The 25615-nt window shown below is 44.7% G+C and overlaps 1 protein-coding gene across 1 annotated transcript; it reads right to left on the minus strand.

Annotated features, from left to right (window-relative positions):
- Window positions 1-12400: 12400 nt before the first annotated feature.
- On the minus strand, window positions 12401-24535 carry LOC117722173 (odorant receptor 131-2-like). The gene is made up of 2 exons (XM_076914886.1): window positions 23030-24535; window positions 12401-16260 (listed from the first exon to the last, which is right to left on the minus strand). The coding sequence occupies exon 2, from the start codon at window positions 16235-16237 to the stop codon at window positions 15347-15349; it is 891 nt and encodes a 296-aa protein (XP_076771001.1). The 5' UTR covers window positions 16238-16260; window positions 23030-24535; the 3' UTR covers window positions 12401-15346.
- Between the last annotated feature and the right edge of the window lie 1080 nt (window positions 24536-25615).

The raw sequence follows: 25615 nt of genomic DNA on the forward strand, positions 1-25615 counted from the left end.
GCTGCAGTGGTAGGAATCTGAAGCCATTTATTCCCATCTTGTTGGTCCAAGAAAGCAGAGAGACACAGGAAGTGGGACCAGCCTGTAAACCTCAAGGCTCATCCCCCAGTGACTCACTTCCTCCAGTTAGGGCTCACCTCCCAAAGGCTCCATAACATCCCAAAACACCACTATCAACTAGAGATCCAGCATTCAATGCCTTTGGTGTGAGCCACTGGCAGACATTTTACAACCAAATAATAACATGCTGTCATGGCCTCCATAGGTACACGGTCATCTGATAATGCTAATACATTCAGCCCAAGTCTTAAAATTCCCAGAATCCTAACGGTTTAAACATTATCCAAAGGGTCCAAAGCCTCTTCTGAGACTCAAGGAAATCTCTTATGTTAACCCCTATTAAATCAAAAGAGGATTTACTTCTTTCCAGTATACAATGGCACAGGACACACATTTCCATTACTAAAGGAAGGAATAAACACGGCCAGAAAATATCAGACCAAATTAAGACTGAAATCCAGCAGGATAAATGCAAAAACACCGTGCGGCTCCGTGTTCCACATTTAGGACTGATGATGACATCACCTGTGCTCCTGTGGGCTTGATTAGCTCTGTCCCTCCAGCTCTGTTGCCCAAAGCCACTGTAGTTCCTCTCTTGGGCCATTTCCACCCAGTGACTGCAGCTTGCCTTGGCAAACTTCCTGGATTTCTGATCTCCATTGTAATACAGGCTTCACCTTTACACCTTCACATGCAGCAGACTCAGATATTCCATGAAGAGAATATGACCTGATGTTAGTGTGTAAAAGAACGTGTTGGGGTTTTTTTGTTGTCCTGATGGTTGTTGTTGTTTTCAGAATATTTCTTGCCTTTAGAGACTTCTGGGGATGAGAGGTATTTTTTTGGTTTTTGGTTTGTCTGGGTTTTTGAGACAGGGTTTCTTTATGTGGCCTTAGTTGTCCTGGAACTTGCTTTGTAGACTAGGCTGGCCTCGAACTCAGAGATCCACCTGTGCTGGAATTAAAGGTGTGCACCACCACTGCCCAGCTGAGAGGCTATGTTTTATAAGCAGCTTTAGATTCCGTTTGCAGATGTAGGATGACTCTGCACCTGACTGACTGTATGAACAGCACCATCTCTTTGGCACTACCTACACAACACAAATGATAAGTTGCTTACTCTTGGGTATAGAAAAGGACCTCTATATAAAATTATTAGTGTGAACTCGGACTGTATGTAGGTTCATATAAGCAAATTAAAATTATATCAGGAAAACCAGACCCAAGATATCAGACACACCAATCTGAGAAAGCACGTGGCTCCCTCATCTATGCCCTTTAAAGAGGACATCTGGCATTGTGATGCTGATGGTCCCCACCAACCTATCATCTAACTCAGTGTGTGCATCAAGGACCAACGAGTGGAGAATTCCTGAAGTCCCAAGGCCTTCGATTCAGCTTGGCCCCCACTTTTGGCCCAGATTACTCAAGTTGCCATCTACCATCCTCTTATTGATCCATCTGGCACTGCTGTTCAATGCATCTGCTAATCCATTCATCTGGACCTAGTCTTGCCTTTTTGGCTCTGCAATGGAACCTAACTCTACAGCTCAACCATGACCCTGCAGTCAAAGCCAACAATGACTTCAGTGCCTGTCCACAGGTCTCCAGATCCTTTGTTATCTCACCCGACAGACTCCTATGATGGTCCAGCAGTCTCCCAACTTTGGCTTCTCCGGCATTTGCCTACTTAACTCTTGGTAGCTAGCCTGTAACATATAGATATAGGGATAGAGATATATGTCACATACATGTTTAATGTGTGATCTAAGACTTGATAATAATTATGTTGGAATGAAGAACGCCTGTTTGTCTTGGCCAGGGTCATTAAGGAAAGTGGGGCTATCTGGCAGATTGCTGCCAGTGAAACCACTGCTTGTGAATTTGTTATTATTCAATAAAACCTTGTGTTGTAGAAAGACATAACATGCTCACGACACTCTGCTACACATTGCCTGGCGTCAGTGGCTTCCTGGAGCCTTGCTGCAAGCTTTCATGACTCCCTTGCTCCGGCATTTTGAACCTTGCAGCATCAGTACCATACAGACAGTTCGTGCACAGCTGCTGTCAGCTCAGGATGCAGCCTGTCCCCCTTGAACAACTACCACAGTCTTTCTGTGACTTCATAACTGAACTGAAAAGACAGGCAGCCACTTTTCAACAGGCTGTGTCCCTTAAGGCTCTGTCACTTTTAGACACTCTCTCACTTCAAATGGATTTACATTGTTATATTCTGAAGCTTTCCATCAGTAGGTTCTTATCCTCAAAGTATCTTTCCTGTTGTCCTTGTGCAAAGTCTGAGGTGTCTCCTTAGTGTTGGAAATCTTTTAGCAGTTGCATTTGTTTTACCTGTCCCATCCCTGTCCTCAGTGTCCCAAGCCTCGGGGCCCTTTGCTCATCAAGTTTCACATTCCTGTCACAGCTTTGGCCAGTTTATAGTCCCTTTTCTCCAAATTATAATTTCCCCTGACTTCTCGCCTTTATTCACTGTCAATCTGGAGAAATGCAGTGCGCAATAACCATTCCATAGCCCAGGTGATACACTGTCTTGAAATTGTCTTCACTAAACAAGTTATTTTTATATTTTAAATATTTTAAAGGTAAATCAAGTTTAAATATTTTAAAATTCAGTCTCACTCAGATTTTTAGAATGCAGGCTGTATAATAGGCAGACTCTATGCCAACTGTAACATAAGTGACCTCTACTCTAGTTCCCGTTAGAGTTTCTGAAACTTCCTGAACCTGGTTGATAGTCTCAACCTTTAATCTCCTGCTAGAACAGCCTATTGAACTCTAGGGCTGCTCTAGCCTACACTGCCAACTCTTGCCATTTCTTCCATAGGCGTCTTCTTAATGTGTGTAAACCACCTGGTCAAGTAATGACATCAGGGACCTCACTTTCTAGTGCCAGTTTTCTGTGGTGACACACCTGACAAGAAGAAATGTAAAGGAGGACACATTTGCTTTGCCTCTTTGCTTGAGAGTACAGTGCATCATGGCAGGGTAGGCATGGCTCAGGGGCAGCTCACCACTTTGGTGGCAGAAGCATGAAGACACTTGTTTACATCTCAGTGGACCAGGAAATAATATTAAACTACAAATTGTAAGGTCCTGTGACCTGAAGTTCCTAGGGAAGAAAAAAGCTGCACCTGTGTTAAAGATTCTGTAATGATGACTGACTGGTAGAGTTTCCATGGTGATGAAGATCTGGAATATTCCAAGTCTAGGGAAAAGTTAGAGTATCTTATGCCTTATTCAGAGCCATGCATCACCCACCTGTGTGTTTGACCTAGTAGCCCATGACATGAGCTAAAGTCCTTTTGGAAGATACTAACAGTTCCCTAGCTTCCACCAACCCAAAGGGTAAGACTGTCATCTGATATCATCTGAGACTGATAGAGGGTTCCCCCATTTTGCTGTAACCACCTAGCCAACATTCCCACCAATTTTGGAAAATTGCCTTAATTTCTGATTTAATTTGATTTGATTACCATAAAAATTCTTGAAACTGTTGACACATTGGTATGTGATTGGGGGGGGGGGGTAACCTAAGTCTGTGTTCTCAAGTTGTTCAATCATATTTTTCTCCAGACTAAACTATCTGATATTCCCCAAGTAGTGATTTTACAATCTGCACCCTTCTCCCAGTGACTGTTTCCCTCAGTTAGATCCACATCTTAAGGGTTGCACCATTCCCCACCAGCTGGCATCCAAGCATTCCAGTACCCGAGCCTGTAGGGAACACTAAGTCTCTTGTCTACTGGGAATGATGTCTCAGTGAAGAGTATGCTGGGATTTCTTTAATGTTCTGCTTCTGACTCTTTTGGATCTATGTCCAGAAGTGAAATTGCTAAATCATTTGGCAGTTCTATGTTCAAGTTTTTAAAGGAAACTCCATACTTTTTTTCTATATTTTTATACATTTTACAATGTTACTAACAATGGACCAGTGCTCCATTTTCTCTAAAACTTTACCAACACGTTATCTTCTATTTGTTTGGTTGGTTTGGGTAGTAGTTAACCTGATGGATGTGATGTGATATCTTTGTGTCTAGTCATTCTCCAATAACACAAAGTCTTTTGATACTTTTCACCTCTAAAGAACAATCTCAGGGAGTTGCCTGTGTTCCCCTAAGCTACATGGTCTAGCTCTGGACCCACTCTTTGGTCCAGAGGAGTCTTATGGGAAACCAAAAGAATCCTACTTCCCTGTGAAAACCTTCAGGGACCCCAAAACTAACCATCTTGGAACCCTGCCTGACCAATTCCATCCCAGTAAGAGCTGCCCACCATCCTAATTGTTCCGTCTGGGACAGCCTATAGAGGTGAGTTGTGCGAAGTCCCCTGAGCTCCATTGTCTATCTCTGAGCTTGCTCTTTGGTCTGGTGGAGCCTTGCAGGACCCCAAAAGCATCCTTCCTCTCCATGGAAATCTTCACGGGCCCCAAAACTAACCAGCTTAAAACCCTGCCTGGTGAATCCCATCCCAGTTGGTCTGCTGGAAACACAGCATCCAGAGGTGAATTGCATGCAGTCTCCTGAGCCCCAGTGTCTAGCTCTGGGCTTGCGCTTCAGTCCAATGGACCCTTGAGGAACCACAAGGGTGCCTTGCTTTCCTGTGGAAACCTTTGGAGGCCCCAAAACTAACCAGCTTGGAACCCTGTTTTACCAACACTATCCCAGTTGGATCTACCCACCATGCCAGTTGGATCAGACTGGGACACAGCCTACAGAGTAGGGTCCACGGAGGACTCAGCCTACACAGTGCGGGGGGGGGGGGGATGCCTGAGACACAGCCAGAAGAGTCAGGTACCCTGACCTCCATGGTCTGGTCCACAGCTCCCCCCACCTTCCTGAGAAGTCCTGCTGCCACCAGGATCATTCAACCAACACCAGGGAAAACTAGATGCCTAAAGGACAGCATAAGAACACAGTCAACAAGACCCAGTGCAATATGGTACCACCAGAGACCAGCTATCCTCCTACAACAGACCCTGGATATCCTAATGAAACTGGAGCACAAGAAGAGGGTCTTAAAACAAATCTAATAAAGACAATAAAGGCATTTAAAGAGGACATGAATAAATACCTTAAGGAAATACAGGAAAATACATTCAAACAGATAGAAGCATTAAAAGAGGAAGCAAATAAATATAAAGAAATACAGGGAAAATATAATCAAACAGGTGAAGGATACGAATAAAACTATCCAAGAATTGAAAAGGGAAATAGAAGCAATAGTGAAAAATATAAATATAAATGAGGTAATCCTGGCAGTGGAAAACCTGAGAAAGCGAACAGTAACTACAAAACATAAGCATCACCAACAGAATTCTCACCAATGGACAAGTCATCGAGACAAAATGTAAACAGAGAAATAATGAAACTACCAAAGGTTATGATTCAAATGGACCTAACATATCTACAGAACATTTCGCCCAAACACAAAAGAATGTATCTTCTTCTCAGCATGTTGTGAAACCTTCTCAAAAATTAACTTTCTAATTGGTCACACAGCAAGCCTCAACAATACAAGAAGACTAAAATAACCCCATGCATTTTATCAGATCATAATGGATCATGTATTCTGAAAAATGTATAAGTACTGAGGACAAAGAGAAGAGATAAAGAAATTTTTCCCTTTCCCCACTTAGGATCTTTCCACTTTTCCCTTCAGATACTTTCATAGGAAACTTTTTACAACTTAGTAATAAACGCTGTAATCATTTTTCTAAGTGTCCCATTTTCTTCCTGCCACTTCTGACTAGCAGGCTGAAAGTTAGAGCCCAGCAGTTCCTGCTGAGATAGAACAAAGGCCACATTACTTGATCCTCTGCTGTTAGGCTACAGGTGTTAGTCACCTAAGCCAGCAGTCTTTTATCCTCAGAAAGAGAAAGAACGTTGTTTTGTTTTTGTTTTTGTTTTTGTTTTTGTTTTTTTAGGACTTTTTAGATGTTATCATCAGCATTTCAGTATAGTTAGAGAACTAGAATGTCCTGAGACCCTCAGACTTTAAAGCCATCACCAGATTCCTACTCTGTGCCTCCGCCACTACCCTCTCCAGGCCAGGAGGCTCCAGCAACGTATGATATGTATTCACTTATAAGTGGATATTAGTCATAAAGTACAGGATAACCATGCTGTCTATAACCAATGGGCCCAAAGAAGCCAAATAACAAGAAGGGCCCAAGGAAAGATGGTTGACTTTTTCTCAGAAGGGGAAACAAAATAGATATTGGACATCAATGGAAGGAGGGAACTGGTTTGAAAAGGAAATAGGAAGGGGAGAGGGGTGGTAGGTGGAGATCAGATATAGGGAGAGCGAGGGAGAGAGATCTGCAGTGGGAGTGGGCAGTCTTTAGAACATGTCAGAGACCTGAGATGGGGGCAGCCCCAGAGGGTCGAATGGGGGCAACTCTAGCTGAGACTTCTTCTTCTTCTTCTTCTTCTTCTTCTTCTTCTTCTTCTTCTTCTTCTTCTTCTTCTTCTTCTTCTTCTTCTTCTTCTTCTTCTTCTTCTTCTTTTTCTTTTTTTATGGTTTTTCGAGACAGGGTTTCTCTGTATAGTTCTGGCTGTCCTAGAACTCACTCTGTAGACCAGGCTGGCCTCGAACTCAGAAATCTGCCTGCCTCTGCCTCTCAAGTGCTGGGATTAAAGGCGTGCAACACCACCGCCCGGCTAGCTGAGACTTCTAACAGTGAGGGATATGGATCCTGAAGGGGTCACTTCCTATAGCCAGGCAGGACCCCCACTAGAGGGATAAGGATAGCAACCCATCCACAAAACCTTCAACCTAAAATGTGTCTTGCCTACAAGATGTTCAGGAACAAAGATGGAGCAGGGACAGCAGGAATGCCCAACCAATAACTGACCCAACATAAGACCCAACCCATGGGCAAGAACCAATCCATGACGATATTAATGATACTCTGTTATGCTTGCAGACCGGAAGCTAGTATAACTGTCCTCTGAGAGGCTCCACACAGCAGCCAATGGAAAGAGATGCAGAGACCCACACTCAAATGTTAGAGGGAGCTCAGGGAGACTTACGGAAGAGTAGAGAGAAAGATTGAGGGACCCAAAAATATACAGGAACTCCACAGAGTCAACTAACCTGTACCCTCGGGTACTTTCAGAGACTGAACCACCAACCAAAGAGCAAGCACAGGCTGGACCTTGTCCCCTGAACATATGTAGTAGATGAACAGCTGATCTTCATACAGGTCCCCCAAAACTGGAGCAAAGGCTGTTGCCTGAGCCTGTTGCCTGCCTGCCTGCCTGCCTGTGGATTCCATGCCCCTAAACAGATGCCTTGTCTGGCTTTAGTGGGAGAGGATCAACCTAGTCCCCCCAGTGACTTGATATGTGTATGGGGGACTGGGGGTACACCCAGAGAAAGGCTTTGTCTTCTCAAAAGAGAAGTAGAAAGTAGAATGAAATGGGGGGAGGACTAGTGTGATGGGGTCCTGGGAGGAGAAGAAAGGCCAATATTAATTTGTAAAGTGAATAAATTTTCAAAAAGAAGAAGAATCTCAGTTTAGTAAACATGAAAGATAGGATAATATCCTACACTCTCCAAAATATACCCTTTTTCTAATAGTCAGAAACTGTTGCGGCCCGAGCTGCCCCACGTTTAGGGACCAAAATGTTGTGAACTACTCTATCCCACGTTTGGGGTCTGTCAATGTTGGAACCTGCACTGCCAAAAGCCTTGGGGACTAACTTGTTAGCCTGCACTGCCCCAAGCAGCTCTGGTCCACGGGTTGGGGTTCAGCAAGAGAGAGAGTGAGGACGGACTCGAAGAATGGAGACCAGACAGAGTGTGATTCAATCCCATTTATTCTTCAGTCTCTCTTCTTTTCTCCAAGTCCCAAGTCTTGAGTTCCTAGTCCCTAGTTCCTAGTTCCTAGTGCCTCCAAGTTCCAAGTTCTTTCTCCAAGTGCCAAGTGCCTAATTCTAGAGGCAAACGAGAATTGTATCAGAAATTATTTTGAGGCTGATTGGTTCTAATAAAAAATCTGACAGCCAATAGTTGGAGAAGAAAATGGAAGGTAGAACTTGCAGGCAGAGAGAATGGTTCAGGGGGAGAAAGCAGAAGGGGGAGATTCAAGAAGGACGTGGAGGGAGCAGAGAAAGGTATAGAGCTAGCCATGTGGTGGGTCCTCGGCTAGTTAGTCAGGTTAAGTTTAGCGTAGACAGGAGACTACCCAAGTAAAAGACCTCAGCTTTAAACTATAACAGAAGCCTCCTTGTCATTAATTATCCCGCTGGAGGGTCTAAGAAAATCCCCATATACTGGACATTTTTATATCAACCTGACATAAGCTAGAATCTTCAGAGAGGAAAAAGCCTCATTTGAGAAAATGCCTCCATAAGATCAGTCTGCAGATAAATCTGTAGGGTGTTTTCTTAATTAGTCATTGATACTGAGAAGCCCAGCCCATTGTGGGTGGGGCCATCCCTGGTCTGGTGGTTCTGGATTCTACCAGAAAACAGTCTGAGCAAAGCCATGAGGAACAAGCCAGTAAGCTGCACCCGTCCATGACCTCTGAATCTGCTCCTGTCTTCAGGTTCCTGCCTTATTTAAGTTCCTGCTCTGACAAATAAACCTTTTCCTCCCTGATTTGGTCATGGTGTTTAAGCAATAGAAACCCTAAGACAATACCCTACCCTCAGAGTGATTTCCCTTCTTCTTCCAGGTAGTTCTTGCTTTTGCTTTCTTATCACATACTAATTGGTTCCTGTGCCTCCAGATTGCCTGAGTCCTCTAGGGTTGGAAGGTGAGAAGAGACTGTCCATGGCAAAGGCCCGTGTTTGTGAAATGGAAACTTATGGTTTCTTAGGAAAGTCACTTACATCAAAGGATGTTTTCCTGAAGCAGACACGGGTGAGAGAATGTTTGATGAAGGATTCTTCACTAACGACACCCATGTACTGGATCACATGACATTGCATTACTGAGCTTTGTTTGTCATGACTTCATAGACAGAAATGCACCAAAAAACTTACGGAGGTGTTCTGGCAGCTTCTTGCTCAGGGTGATTGGCAGAGTGACGTCAACTGATACAGACTCACGTGGAGTTTTGCTAAGACAGACTCTGGAGGTGAGGCAAGACCCAAGTGAGGACATGTGATGTTTGGAGGGAGTATAAATAGGACCCAAAGGATAGTGGCCAGAGGTAATGCTTCATTGACCTCATGTCTTCGCTGATCTTTTCTTCATTGAGAGAGGCACGGCAAAGAACTTGTCCTGGCATCCCTGCTGGTCCAGGTTGCTCCTGCTGACTCTTGCCAATTCAGCAGAGGCCTTGGCTGTCTCTGCTTGGTCATGTCACTGCTGCTGATTCATGTCTGCTATCCTGACACCACTAAACTGGACTGCTAGTATATTTGTAAAGTGTTTTCAGGTGGATTGAGCTGCCTCTGCTGATTTCTGTGAACTGAACTGCTGATTTCCTGACAACACAAATGGGATTTGCTCCAAAGAACAATTTCTAAACAGGTCCACTTCCCCCATATCCTCATAATCTTTCTTTTCCACTATCTCTGGTGGGTGGTGGGCTAGAAGGTGGGGTTAAAACATTTAAGAACCCATATTAAAATTAAGGTTTTGAAAAAAAATCTAAGCTACACGTTTGAGTGTTGGGTAAGAAAACTGGTGATTATTTGTTCTTATAGAACTCTATCAGAGTTCTCCTCTCTGGATCCTTGCCTCTGATGGATGGTTCTTACTTCATCTCCCTCCCTCTCCTTCAGCAGTACCCTCTATAGTATCCTCCAACCTTTTATCTGAGAGCCCCTCACTTTGAGGCAGGAAGCCTATGGCACAGTCTTTTCCAATGTCCTCAAGACCAGACCCATCACATAGTCCTCTCATCCCATAAGAATACTCTGGTGGTGCAGGAAAGATACCTCAGTGGTTAAGAGCACTGGCTATTCTTTCAGAGGGCCTGGGTTCAATTTTTAGCATCTACAGTACAACTTAGAACCATCTGTAACTCCAGTCCTAAAGGGTCAAATGCCCTTTTCTGGTCTCCTGGTTACTGCACACACACAATGCACATACATGCATGCAGGCAAAACCCACATACAAAATAATAAAAATAATTATTTTTAAATAAAGAATATTCTGGCTCCTTCTCCTCCAGCCTCATCAATAGAAGATTTGGCATTTTCTCTTCACCAGTGTGAATACATGTCATCGCTTGACTGTTAGACACACATTCCCAGCCATAGTCTTTGAGCTTCTCAGAGGAAAAGAATAATTCAAGTTTCTAAGTGTGGTTTGAATTTCTGAAACTTCTAAATGGCCTGAATTCACTCAATATTCTCTTACAAGGGTAAAAATGTCAACTTTTGCCTCCTCGATTTTAGAGAGCTTCCAAGTTTGGTCTGACTTCAGCCAGTGTCTGCTCCCAAGCTAAACAGAGGTCAGCAAAGTTGCATGCTGAGGAAACACGGCTACAGTTGGGGTAAATGGAACGCACATACAAGGTTTGAAACTTTTAGATAAGTCACATTTTCTTCCTTGAGTGACTTAATTTCTTAGGTCTATTTGCAAAGTCCAACTTCTCTGAATATTTGCCCAACTTCCCACCTTTTCTGTCTCATTAACATCACGTCATGTGGGAAGGGCGGGTTTTACGGGGAACTGGGTTAATTGCGAGTGACTTTAACCACCACTTCCTCCCTTCTCTTTCCTTCTGCATCTTACCCAAGCTTAAATTTGGAGTGTGAAGGATTTCACCTCTCTCTCTCTCTCTCTCTCTCTCTCTCTCTCTCTCTCTCTCTCTCTCTCTCAGAAAGGGCTTCACTGTGTAGTCCTAGCTGTCCAAACTGGCCTCGAGCTCAGAGATCAGCATGCCTCCTAAGCACTGGGTGTGTATCACCATGCCAGAACTTACACCATAAAATTGATCCTGGCTCACCTCACAACCTGTCATTCATTCATGGCATAAGCTGCCACTATAACTAGCAAGGTAAAGATATCTTTAATTCTAGCATTCAGGAGATAGAAGCAGTTGGGTATCTATAAATTCAAGGCCATTGAGATCCACATAGCAAATTCCTACCAGCCAAGGGTTCATAGTGACACCTTGTCTCAAAAAGAAACAAAAGTAGAATCAAATGAAATGAAAACAAAATTCTCTAACAAATGAGAAATTGCCAATAGCTTGCTCTCTGTAGATCATCTTGTGAGGAAGCCACACACAAAAATCATGTGTTATTGGCTTAGAGAAGAGAACCTAGGAGGTGAGCAAATGGGGAGGAGACGTGTTTTTGCTAACATTATCAAGTTTCTTAAATTTTATGCCACATACTCCGAATTTGAAAAATATTAAATTTGGATTTGGAGGTATAAAACTACCAACTAATGTTACAAGTGAAAGTCATCAGACCTAGGAGTTACAAGTGAGTTAAGTGTGGTCACCTTTTTCTTTTTAACTTGACTTCCTGGACCTAGAGGGGGGAGGGGAGTGTGTTTTAAAAAATATTTATTTTTATTATTTTCAATTATTTTTGATATAATATAATTACATCATTTCCCCCTCCCCTTTGCTCCCTCCCAGCCCTCCCATGTACCCCTCTTTGCTCATTTTCAAATTCATATATAATGTCACTTGTCTTCAGGTTGACTGAATTTGGATAACCGTTTGGCGTGCTCTTCCTAGGGAAGACAATTTCTCTTGCTCTCAGAATTCCTTAGTTGCCTGTAGTTCTTTGTGTGGGGTTGAAGCCTCCTGGTTTTGCCTATGCATGTTAGCATGTCAAACGTCCTGATTCAGATAACCTGTAGACAGTCATGTTGGTGAGATGAGGCTTTATAGGTATAGTTTCTGACATTCCTAGAGATACAATCTCACAGGCAACTCCCTGTTCCTCTGGCTCGCATGTCTTTCTTCCTCTTCTTCCTCTTCTTCCTCTTCTTCTTCTTCTTCTTCTTATTATTATTATTAGTAGTAGTAGTAGTATGATTATTATTATAATTATTATTACTATTACTGTTTTTATTTAAATGGAATGATATCAGTTCCCCCCTTCCTCCCTCCGACCCTTCACAGTTACCCTCCTCCAAACCCCTCCCATGTTTCCCCCTTTTCTTTGATTATTGTTGTTACATATTATGGATGCTTGAATGGTAATGGTCCTCATAGGCTCATATATTTGAATTCTTGGTCATTAGGGAGTCTGTGACAGGAAGTAGAAGATGGTGTCAGGTCCTCTAGAGCTGCCTAATGTGAGTGTTGGGAGCTGAACCCATGGCTCCTATGAAAGAAGAATATGTACTCTTAAACTGCTGAGCCATTTCTCCAGCCCTAATTCTCAGGGTGTTTTAATATGTCAATGCAAAATTTCTAGCTTTGTGGTGCAAGAGTTTGAGAAAGGCACCTCTTTCCAGTTGGCGGTTCTCTTTCATCATAAGTACCTAAAGTCTACCAGGCACTGCGTTAAATCCTGCTGAGTGCTGCTGAGTACGACTGCCTTAGGCAAAGGATGTAAGATCTAGAGCCTGCCCTTGAAGAAATGGTAAAGCTTTGTTTCTTAAGATTGGGGTTGCAAGATAGCTCAGCAGGTAAAGGATTCGCCTTGAAAGCCTGACTACCACACAAAGAAACCTACATAAGAGGAAGACAGAACCAAGTCTTTTTATTTTAAACATTTATTTATGTTATGAATATGAGTACACTGTCACTGTCTTCAGACACACCAGAAGAAGGCATCAGATCCCATTACAGACGGAAGAGGCAAACACCTAGAGAAGAGACAAGCAACTGAGGATTGGGGACATAGTTCCAAATACCTGCTTAGCACGTACAAGTACTCCATCTCTCAAACTGAGAGGAGAGAGTGGAGGAGGGAAGAGGAGAACCTAAAACCATTGAAGAGCGTAGGCAGGACACAGAATTTCTAGAATCTGATAGTAAGGATGGCCCCAGGACTGTAGAATGTGGTCAGAGTGATGGATAAGAAAGACAATCTCCTCCAAAGCCCGGTGTCCAGACCCAAAGTAAAGGAGAGCTCAGGTCTGGCTTTCTCAAGTAATTGGTTTGGCTCTTAAAAAATGAAAAAGTTGGGCTGGCAAGATAGTTCAGCAGGTAAAGGATTCGCCTTGAAAGCCTGACTACCACACAAAGAAACCTACATAAGAGGAAGACAGAACCAAGTCTTTTTTTTTTTTAAGATTTATTTATGTTATGAATATGAGTACACTGTCACTGTCACTATCTTCAGACACACCAGAAGAAGGCATCAGATCCCATTACAGATGGTTGTGAGTCACCATGTGGCTGCTGGGAAGTGAACTCAGGACCTCTGGAAGAGCAGTTAGTGTTCTTAACCACTGAGCCAGACAGAACCAAGTCTTAAAGGTTGTCCTCTGGCCTACATGCACACACACACACATGCATGCACACACACATGCACACACACACACATGCATGCACACACACATGCACACACACACACATGCATGCACACACACATGCATGCACACACACATGCACACACACACAGTTCTTGATTATGGTTTCATTGGAAAGTCAGTTGTGTCACACGGTGTTTTGCTGGAGCAAACACATGAAGGGCACACAGGTGAAAGGATGTTTTGCTAAAGCAAACATGTGAAAGGACTCACGCTGTTAAGAAGGACCCAACGGACAAAGGATGACGCTGGATGCTATCGGTACACCTTACCCTTGTTTATTGGTCATTGTTTGTCCTGACTCCATAGAGAGAAACACACTAAAAAAAACTTCTGGTGATGTGCTAGAGGCTTCTTGCCGCTTTCATGGGCCCCAGCCGATTGGCAGAGTGATGTCAGCTGATACAGACTCACGTGGAGTTCTGCTAAGACAGACTCACATGCTGAGGCAAGATACGTGGTGAGACAAGACCGGTGGAGGACATGCGATGTTTGGAGGGAGTATAAATAGGACTCTACAGACTGTGAGAGAGGCTTGCTTATAGAGCTAGGTCTGCAAGCTTCTTAGTCTTGGCTGGTCTTTGTTTCATTGAGAGAGGCATGGCAAAGAACTTCTGGTGTCCCTGGTGGTCCTGGTTCCTCCTGCTGAGTCATCTGAGGCCTAGCTGGCTCTGCTAGGTCATGCCACTGCTGCTGATTCATGTTTGCTATCCCGACACTACCATCTGGTAGTTCGTGGAGTGTTTGCAAATGGATCAAGCTGCCGCTGCTGACTCCTGTGAACTGAACTGCTGGTTTCCTGACAACACAAATGGGATTTGCTCCAAAGGACAATTTCTAAACAGGTCCACTGCCCCCGTATCCTCATAACTTTTCTTTTCCACTATCTCTGGTAGGTGGTGGGCTAGAAGGGAGGTTAAAGCATTTAAGAACCCATATTAAAAGTAGGATTTGAAAAATCTAAAACTATAAATTCTTTTTAATTTTTTAAGATTCATGATTACTCTATGCAAAGGAGTTATGAGAGTGGCAAGATTTAGAGCCTCCTAGGCTAATGTAATTCTTTTCTCAACCCCAGTTTGTCTCTTTTGTAAATCAAGAACAATTACAAAATTGTTATGAGGATTTGATGTAGTGTAACTGGCTTGCATAGTGTGGGGAATGTAATGCCCAACAGTGCCTGCCATCTCTGATGTCATTATAATCTGTAAATAAAACTATGTGTAGTAAGAGGGACCCATGGGTTGGCTCCTTCAGTTCTCACTCATTCCCCCTAGTGAGGTAACTTCCCACACTGCCAAATCAATAACACTAGGAACTGCATTTCCCAGACTCCTTTGCTTTTAGGGTCTCAATGGCCAGCTAGGTTCCACCAGTTATGGGCGAGTATGTGACATATTGAAGATGAAAGGAGGTATAAGACATCTTGTTGCTGTTTCTCCCAACAAAGACAACAAAGTTGTCAAGATGTGAGCATCCAGTGCCTACAGCTACTTGGCCCATGTGACCTCCACAGTCCATGGCTGCTGGGTCTATCCTTGACACCAATGGGGGGGGGGGTGGTCTCTGACTTCCGTTTTCTCTAGCCTTTCCGGTGACTTCATTACCACGTGATTCCTGTATTCCGCCCTTTATGCTAGGCTGCAGTAGGGTAGGCCATCAGAAATGTTCATCTGGGTTTACAGTTAAAGGCACTGGTTGGTCTTACTGAGGTACAGCAGAGAAGTCTGCAGTGCTTTTGAAACCAAATCAAGGCAACAGTTTTGAGTTTAACACAAGTCAAGTATCCAGCCCTAGTTAGCACACCCATTGAGCCTGGTGTGACTCCGAAGAGCTGAATTTTTGTTTAAGCCAGCCCCTTCTTTTTAAGGCAGCAGCTTCTTCCGACAGCACAGCCAAGGGGACAGTTTGCTCTGCAGGTCTCTGTTGCTGAGCCCGTAGACCAGAGGGTTGAAACACTGCGCAAAAGCGAAGATACCAAAAAGTACCAGATTTAGAGCAAAGAAAAACACCCCACACCGCTTTCCCAAACCTATGAGTATCAGGGTGGGTATCACATGTAAGCTTATCTGCAGTAGATGAACAAGGACAGTTCTCCGGGCCTTAATGTTTGACCTGTTAAAATGGCCAGCCCGCTTCCCTTCTCGGTATATCATACAGTAACTCAAGAGAATGACAGATAAAAGAAAGGCAAGGAAGAACATGCCAATGACTCTGGCAGGCTTGCCATTCAAAATTACAGGACAGAGCGGGGCAGACTGGAAAACAGAGGCCGGTGTAGGGTTAGTACCCTCTATGAGGAATAAGCCAACATTCTTGAGTATAACAGTGGTCCAAGTCCCAGCTAGAATTCTATACTTAGCAGAATCCACAAAGGATGGAGACCTCAATGGGTAACAAATAGCAAGGTAAGTATGGAGAGCCATCAAGGTCAGAGTAAGAAGGATCCCTTCTCCCACACTTAGCTGCACCCCAAATACCAGCCAGCACAGCAGGAGGGGGCTGTTGGCCTGCAAGGCCCTCATTCCTTGGAAGACAACCCCCAGGCCACAGTAGGAGGAGATACAAATCAGGTGATGGCAGAGGAGGACCAGCCGCACCTCTTTCCTCAGCTGCAGACTCTGTGACACTATTGCGATAATGACAACGGTCATAGATGTAGCTATTGAGAAAGCCACCACATACACAGAGGCCTTCACGGTTGCCTCTAGCCTCAGCCAGTCGGATATGTTGCAATGCTCAGAAGAGGAGTTCATGGTCTTCAGGGCTGGCTTGGCTCCTGGAAGAGAGAAAGAGTGAAATGGGTGACTCTGCCTGAAGCTCCTCGTGTGCTTTCCAGCTCTGATCTGTGTTTAGACGCAAGGACTAGACCGTGCCTCTGCAAGGGGAGAATGACTTCAGATAGCACCATGCAGGTCCAAGACGAGAGTTAAGATCAGGACTAGGGGGAAGGTAAGCAACTTATTAGGCCAGGGTCTTCACTCATTTGTAAGTCCCTAAGACATGAGGAGGCTAACAGGGGTGGGCTGCAATCACAGGTGACATTTCCTGGGTACTTTCTAGGAAGCAAACTATTCTCATAGTATTCCTCTCGGTTCCCCGGTGGATGTTTCATGTCTCATAAAGTGGTTTTATTATGCACCTTTTCCAGATGAGAAAACAAAGCTTAGGAAAGCTAAAGGCTTGAGAGTCCCTCAGAGGCCTCTATGCTTTAGGCTTAGTCCCCAGGATGGCCCTACTGGGAGATGGTGAAACCTGTGCGACAGAGCCCTGGGGTGGGGGATGGAGCTTGGTTAACAGAGTGCTCACCTAGCATGTACAAAGTCCTAGGTTTGATCATCCCAGCACCGCAAACGCACCAGGGCTCACCATAGCCAGGGATACCCCACTGAAGAACTACATTCTCTGTATTTGATCCTACTTGCCACCCTTCCTTTTGCCTAGAATCCCAGCCAGCCCCCTCCCCCCAGGTTTCCCCCATTCTACTCAGCAGGCCTCCCTGTACCTGCCTGTGATCCCATGTTGAGCACACACCTGCTCCATTCCATGTGAGCCAGGCAGTCAGCCACGATCAGGGCCCTAGCTGAGTGTGTTCCAAGACTCCAGCCCAGTCACTGCACATTCCATAGAATGAAACTCTAAAGAACGGTCCTTCTGTGCCCTGCCCACATGGATGTGGTTGCAGCTGCCATCATGGCTGAGCTGCCCATCTCCCCACCCCAATCCAAAACAGCTTCTGGGAAACTACTGTTGGTGAGACCAAGTGGTGGCAGGTTTCTTCACTTGTCTGATACGTTTAGCACATGAATCAACACAGTGAACTGTTTTGTCATTGTTCCCATCCAGCCTTTACTGAGCACAGACGCAGACAATGTCTAATCCTGAACAGTGCAGGGGACAGATGGTAAAACAGTCACCGGGCCAACAGAAACTTATTGTTCAATGCCTGACGCAGATTCCAGTTTAATCAAATAATGAGGCACCAAAGACACCATGTGTAGCTTTATTTATTTACTCAATCAGTAAGAAAATCAGGGGCAGCGTGGGAAATCAAAGCAAGCTGCCCTGATTGGCTGCAGTCAGAGAATGCTTCGGGGCTTGAAGGGAGGCTTGAATCGAGCCTCTTAAGGGTTATGTCCAGAGTGAAGCAGGGTAGGCATGTGGGCAAGGCAGAAAAAACAATGCAGATTCCATGCAAACTAAAATAGCCCGGACCGAGGTAGAGTTACACCTACAACTTTCAAAAGATAATGTGCCATTTTGTAAGCAAGGAGACCCACATGAGTAAAATCAAGAACGGTACACATCTGAAGTGGAGACCGGATGAGGCAGACAGGCACCCCAGCAAAGTGGGGATGGGCTGTGTGGACACCACTACCAGAGCAAGTGACTTAGCACACTTGATGCGATAGGAGTTGGAAATTTGCAGAAGAAAGGAAGGAAGGCTTTATCGCTCTTATTATGAGACCCAGGAAGATCAGCCACTTCTCCCGCCTTGATTTGCATGCCTTCTCTGAGGTATATTTGCATATCAAGAGCTCTGGCAGCCAGGCCCAAATAATCAGCTTCATCTATTAACCTACTTAGCGGCAGTTCTTAGGGCTTTGTCCTTTTTCTGAAATTTTAAAATGAGAAACACCTGCTGCCTGCCAGCCCAAAGCTTCAGTGTTGAATAAGCCTCTGGAACTAAAGGACTTGAGTGAATTCTTACAGCTACAAATTCCCTGACAAAATCAGAACCAGCCACTCTTCTGCAAAAAAGTTTCACCGAACGAACATCTGGCCAGAGATGTCCATCTGTCTAGATTATATAAAGAACTGAAAGACTGAATGTGTAGCTCAATTGGTAGAGCTGAGTCTGCCAGGTAGGCACAAAGTCCTGGGCTCCATCCCTGTGCTATATAAAAACCCATGCAACATGTAATTGTAACCCCAGCACCTAGGAGATGGAGGCAGGAAGGGCTTATGTTCAAGGTTGTCCTCAGCTATACAGCAAGTTGGAAGCCAACCTGGGTTACATAAAATTCTGCCTCAAAAAAAAAAAAAAAAAAAAAAAAAAAAAAGTAAATATAGCTCCAAATGGCCCCTAAGTCAGCATACTACAGAGATACCTGTGCCCCTGTGTTTACTGCACCATGATACAGCTAAGTTAAGGCACTGGATGGAGAGGGAGCATGGGTTCCTTTAAGGAGCATTCTAGAGATGTGACTCAGAGCACCTGTCCTGGTACAGAGCAACCAGCACCCTCAACCTAGGTGCCCATCAACTAAGGGATGGATAAAGAGACATATGCAACAGGATTCAGCAGCAGGATATGCCGGGGAATTAGAGTAGATGACACAGGTCCTTTCTTCCACAGATGGCGGCCATAGCCTTGTTCTCCTGTAAGCCCAGGGCATCAAGCTGAGAGGATTTCTCACTCCTCTGACCTCTGAGCAGACAGCTAGTCCCCATGGGATAGTGAGCTTCAGATGAAACCCAGGATAAAGACTAGATGGGAGTGGGGGCTGGAGAGATGGCTCAGCAGTTAAGATGGCTGCTCTTCTGGAGGTCCTGAGTTCAGTTCCCAGCAACCACATGGTGGCTCACAACCATCTGTAATGGGATCCGATGCCCTCTTCTGGTGTGTCTGAAGACAGCTATGGTGTATTCATATACATAAAATAAATGAATTATTCTTTTTTAAAAATGAAAGACTAGACTTGGAAGAGGCTAAAAAGGGGCAATGACACTGTAGCCAATGATACCCCACTGACTGTTTCCTGTGGGCAGCTTTAGGAAGCACTGAGATCCTAATCCACACAACAAACCTACTATGCCAATACTGTCCTTGCTCACATAAAAAAAAAAAAAAAAAAAAGGAGAGAGGAGGAAGAAGGAAGAAAAGCAGGCTGAAGGCAGCCAGGTCCTGGCAGTGATTCTAGGCTCTGCAGGTGAAAGAGTGACTCTAGGACCTACTTCTGTACTCCAGCACCCAGTGCCCCAAGCCACTGGTGATGGGCATTTAACAGATCTGAAGTGTGCTTCTCACATCCTATCACTTCGTTTTCCCAACAGACTGCAGAGACTGAAACCAGTAGAATTCCAATCCCTCTATCAAGAGAGATATGAGGCGCTGATGTGAAGAGACTCGTTGTCTGACAGGGAGGGTACCTTTAAACTCAGCCTCTTCTGGTTTCTGAGACCACATTAGGTTACTGTGATTTCCTTAGGTTTGGTTTTCTGGCTTGTTTGGTTTTTGTTTGGTTTGGTTTTTCTCAAAATATCACCGTAGTTAATTATATGCTTAGAAAGGAAAACTGAGGGCCAACAAGATGGCTTCATGGGTAAGGTGCTTACTGACAAGTCTCGTAACCGGACCCACACAGAAGAGAGAGAGAACAGGTTCCTGAAAGCTTCCCTTTGACCTCAATGTGTACAACACAGCACAAGCACACACACACAAATATATAATAAATAAATATAAATTTTTTTAAAAAGCTAAATGTCAGGTTTTGTACCCTGATTTATACTCCTCCAAATTTCATACGTTGAATCCTCTAGTGCCTGGTCCAAGCTGACTGGAGTCTTTGATTCTTTCAATAATAGGTGACTAAGACATGAAGAGAGTCCAGCGGTGCCCCCATTGAAAGAAATAATCATATGAAGAGATAGGAAGAAGGTAGCCATCTGCAAGCCGAGGAGAGCAGACTCGGAGGACACTAGCCCTGACAACTCTCCATCCACCATGAGACATGATGTGTGGCTTGGGGTGTTAGCTGCACCCAGTCTATACTTGTGAACAGAAGTTCAAGTGCACTAATGCAGCTTCCAACCTATTTCTAGAGAGTGGCTTCCCGTGGCCAGCTAGCCTTCCAGAACTCAGGCAGCCAAGAGGGCTCAGTGTTGTAAGGGAGCTTACCATCAAAGCCAGGAAGACCTGAGTTCAATCCCCAGGACCAACATGGTAGAAAGAGAGAACTAACTCTTCCATGTTGTCCTTTGACCTCCACACATGTACTATGTGCCACACCCATGCACACTTACAGACAGTAAATAAATAAATGTATACTTCCTGGAGCCCACACATGGGGACTGCTAAAGGGGCAAGCACTGTGAACTCTAGGGGGGGGCGGGGCTTTCTTTAAGGTCAATTGGACTGTGTCTGCCACCAAGGTCAGGGCCAATATCTGACTCCTCACCAGTGAGGGAGAACCCATGTGTGGAGGAGCTAGGACAGAAGTGATTCTCCTTGCTCAAATCTATTGAAGAAGGAAAATGAGGGGGAATGGATCCTTCTAGAATGATTCCTGAAGTCTTCTTCCATAGTCAGCATGTTCCTTTCCCTTTAAGGATATCTCTCCTGTTCTACACTTTCGTCTTTGGTCTCTGTCTTGCTTTGTTCTAGGTTTGGTTGTTTGTTTTGTTTTGTTTTGTTTTGTTTTGTTTTGTTTTGTTTGAGACAATGTTTGCTGTACAGCCTGGGCTAGCTTTGAACTTGCATCGATCCTCCTACCACTACTTTGGAGAGCTGGGAATCCAAGCAAGTACTGCCACACAGAGCTTCTGTGGTATTTTGAAAATCACCCCTGATACAATCACAGCACTCAGAGGCTGAGGCAGGGGGACAGGGGAGAATTCAAGGCCAGCCTAAGGTATACAAGTGAGTCCTTGTTTGTAAAGAAAAAAATAAAATTTACCCCACCACGAAACTTGTGCCTCCTCTTGTCTTAGAGGGAACAGGAAAGAGAGGGAGCTAGCACCAAATGTTAGCTGTGCTTGTTCACCATCTGGGGACAGCTCACAGAGGTAACATGAGGTCCAATTGAAGCCTCAGGCATCCTTAGGGAAATGTGCTGATTTCAAAGAACAGAAGAATCACATTCCCTCACGTCTCCCCAGGCGCCTGCCTCTTTTCACAAACACCACCTTCCTTCTCCTTTTCTTCTGATCAGAATTTTGTTTGATCTGTGATCCATCTTCTAGCTCCTCACCAGGTGTGTTACTCTTGAGGCACACTGCTTTACTTGACTGTCATCCTTTTCTGCATACTTCTGTCTAGAATACATCTCACATCCCAGGGGCCTGGGGAGATGGCTCAGTCAGTAAGACCTCACGAGTGTGAAATACAAGTTTGAGCCTCAGAACCTAAGTCAAAATGCCAGACATGGTGGTAAGCTTGTCATCTCAGCCCTGGGGAGATTTAGCTTTGCTGAGAGAGGCACCTATAACCAATTTAAAAGGGAAGCTCAAGCCATGCATGACAGTACACACCTATAATCCCAGCCCTCAGAGGTAGGGGATGGGAAGAGTGGGCAGATGCAGGTGAGTTCTGGGCTACATTGATTTTTCATTGAGAGTTCCAGGCCAGCATGGGCTACACAGTGAGGTTCTATCGCAATATATACATATATACATATATATATATATACATATATTGCAATTTCCACAATTATACAGTCTTTCAGGGGGTGGGAGAAAATGGAAAACATCAATGTAGTGGGTGCCTCAACTCAACTGCTATGAGACCTCAGCAGAGGGACCTAATCTTCCTAAGAGAATGGAAAAGAATTCCTATTGGAGGGCAGCATGGAGCCTGGTTGGTACAGTGTTTGCCTACTGAGTACAAAATCATGGGTTCAGTCCCCAGCAGCATATAAAAACAGACAGGGTAGCACAAGTCTGCAATCTCAGCAGTCTGATGATTGGGGGTTCAAGGTCATCCTCAGCTACACAGTAAGTTTAAGGCCAACATGGGCTACATGAGCCCCTGTCTCAAATAGATAAAACAAAACAGAAAAGGGATGGTAGGGTGGCTCAATAGGTAGAAGCGCTTGCCGTCATGCCCGACAGTCAGGCCCACTCGGTAAAAGGAGAGACCTGATTCACAAACACCATAGCACAGATAGATAAATATAAGAATTAATTTTTAAAAATGTTTAAAGAAATCCCACAGAATGTGACCCTAGAAAAATATAGATTTCTTTATCCAGCCAGCTAGCCTTCTGCTCATCAAGCATGTGAATACTTTTGACTATTTTTTATTTTGGTTTGGTTTGGTTCAGTTTGTCAAGGCAGGGTTTCTCTGTGTAGCCCTGGCTGTCCTGGAACTCACTTGATAGACCAGGCTGGCTTTGAACTCAGCCTGGTCTCCCAAGTGCTGGGATTAAAAGCATACACCACCACTGCCTGGCACTTTTGGCTATTTTAGATGCTACAAATACAACATCCAACAAGGCTGGCAAGGCCTTCACTTTAGTGGCATTTCCACGTGGGGGTGGTGGATAGGTATGTTAACAGGAAAGATAAAATGATCCTCTGTCTTTTGCCTTATTTCCTCCCCAACATGGATTCTCCCCCTGACACCAGTGTACCTTAACTGTTCAGCTTGGAGTAGTCCAAACCTTTTGGTAAGTACAGCTTTCAAAGTGACACTAAAATGTCAGTTCATCTCAACAAGATGACTCCAAAAGGGTCTGGTCAGCTCTGAAAATCTTAGGGCTGAGACTCAGCTTCACATAGAGATCAAAACGAGACTTCCAGTGCGGGTCAGACAGGAGACACCTTACCTCACCGACAGGTCCTTTCTACCGACCCAACCACTAACGAGTGCGTTTTCCAGGAAGAGGTATTGGAAACAGTGGCAAGTCCTAGGAAGATTTCCCGATGGCGATGGCCAGTTCCTCACAGCTGGAGCCAAGTTCCCTGAGCCATCAGACCCGGGAGCTACTGCCACAGGTCTGCTGCCAGTGTCACACAGGCATCTGAGAAAGCAAAGAGCACTCAGCACCTTCTGTCCAAGGAAGTGGAGGACCAAGCCACTCCTTCACTTCTGCATTCGAATCCCTCTGATCATGCACGTGGCCTCTGTGTCCACACTCCGTGGTGTATAAAGAAGACTAAGAAAGGTGTCTCTGGAGAAAGCAGAAATGACTTCCTCACACTAGTACAGGGGAAGTACAACAGGGGTGTTGTAACGGGGGCAAGAGAAAGGCAGTTCTGAGCTTCTATAAGGCTTGGCCAGTATTTCCCGTTTGCCAACACCTCTACTTGAAACCTACAAGCATCTGTTACCAGAGGATAGCCTTTCTCTTTAAAATTGTTCGAGTAACATGCTGTTGCCCCCCAAAAATGTAAAATATAGATAAGCATTTTTTTTAAAGAAAAGGATTTCCCCCCTAGAGTCTCATTTGACAATGAGCACTGAGGGCAAGTGACATAACATCCTGTGGTTCTCTCTCTCTCTCTCTCTCTCTCTCTCTCTCTCTCTCTCTCTCTTCAAATTAGCAGGTAAGAGTCTCAGCATCCTTTGCATCCCTACTCCACCAGTGAACAGATCTTGCTATAATTTTCCCATTTCCATCTCCAGTAAAGGATATGGTATGGAAACAATATTTGTTTGGGGAACCAGAATATACTAGACCTAAGCCAATCTATAAATGATGTTAAAACACACATGATTACCCAGCTACAGTCATGTATATCTATAATCCTAGGAGGCTGAGCAAGAGAGCAAGGGATCATGGAGTTGGCCTGGTCTAGCTGGCTTGAGGTGCACATGTCATAGGTTGGTCAGGTTGGAGTCTGGCTCCTGGGGCATTGTGTGCCTTTCAGTTCCTAAAACAGGAGCATTTCCTCAAGCAGTGACGCATTCAGGCCACCTCTGTTTCTCTCTTGTGGTGGTTTGAATAGCTATGCCTAGTAGTTTTGAATGCTTGGCCCATAGAAAGTGACACTATTAGGAGGTGTGACCTGGTTAGAGTGGGTGTGACCTTGTTGGAGGAAGTTACGTCACTGTTGGGGATGGTCTTTGAGGTCTCCCATGCTCTAGCTATGCCTAGTGCGGCACAGAGACTCTCCTTGCTACCTGCAGACCAAGATGTAGGTCTCTCAAGTCTGCCTCCAGCACCACGTCTGCCTGCACACTGCTGTTTCCTGCCATGGGAGGAATGGACTGAGCCTCTGAAACTGTGAGACAGCCCCAATTACATGTTTTCCTTTGTAAGAGTTGCCATGGTCACGGTGTCTCCTCACAGCAATACAACCCAAACTAAGATATTTGTGTTTCTTAGAAATCAATGAAGCATATAGACAGATTGACAGGACGATTGGTCTCAGACACTAATCTCGTGTATCCTGTACAGCTTGTGAACGTCATCATTGTATCTTGGCAATTACCATTGTATTCTTCCTCTCAGCTGCCATTATATTTTGTTTCTGATAAGGGTAGAAAGAGTCTGATCACTTGCAATAAACTTGTCATAGCCTCAGTCGTGCTGTGATTCCTCCAGCCTGTGCCTGGTCGAGATTCATTTCTCACTGGCCATACCAGGCAACCTCGGCCTGTTAAGTAAGCACTGGTACTCATACAGGAGGATCTTAAATTCAAGGTCAGCCTGATCTAAGCTGTGTAGTGTGATTCTGACTCAAATAAGAAAGAGGATGAGCCAGTGGCAGTGGCGGTGGCACAGGCATTTAATCCCAGCACTCGGGAGGCAAAGGCAGGCAGATCTCTGAGTTTAAGGCCAGCCTGGTGGTCTACAGAGAGAGTTCTAGGACAGCCAGGGCTACACAGAGAAAACTCTGTCTCAACACACACACACACACACACACACACACACACACACACAAAGAGGAAGAAGGAAGAAGAAACTGGGAGAGGGGAGAGGGATGACTCTGTGGTAGAGAATTTGCTTAGCTTTCATAAAGAGTGGGTTTGATCCCAACTTCAGCAAAACAAGAAAGCACATGATCAAGGTGGTCCACTCAGAGGGTTTGCTAGATGAGGAGAGACATCCCTCTAGGTCTGGAAAAGGCTGTCCTCAACACTATTGGTCAGCATCTTGCCACCACAGAGAAACTAGCTTTAGGCACTGAGGAGAGGAAGAGAGAAGAGAGGGAGAGAGGGAGAAAGGAGAAAAAAATGAAATTAAGACCTTATGGAATTTTTCAAGGGGGCCGGAGAGATGGGTCCATGGTAAAGAACACTGGCTGCTGTTCTAGAGGACTCAGGTTTGATTTCTAATACTTACATGACAATTAGCAACCATCTATTATTCTAGTTCCAAGGTATTCATCGCCCTCTTCTGGCCTTCTCGGGTACTGCACATTCATTATGAACATACATATATGCAGAGAAAACACTCGTACACATA

This window comes from Arvicanthis niloticus, chromosome 17 (genome assembly GCF_011762505.2).
Source record: "Arvicanthis niloticus isolate mArvNil1 chromosome 17, mArvNil1.pat.X, whole genome shotgun sequence".
Lineage (NCBI taxonomy): Eukaryota > Metazoa > Chordata > Mammalia > Rodentia > Muridae > Arvicanthis > Arvicanthis niloticus.

What these genes read in the sequence shown, in the direction of transcription:
- LOC117722173 (XM_076914886.1), bottom strand. Translation starts at nt 16,237, where the DNA reads ATGAACTCCTCTTCTGAGCATTGCAACATATCCGACTGGCTGAGGCTA.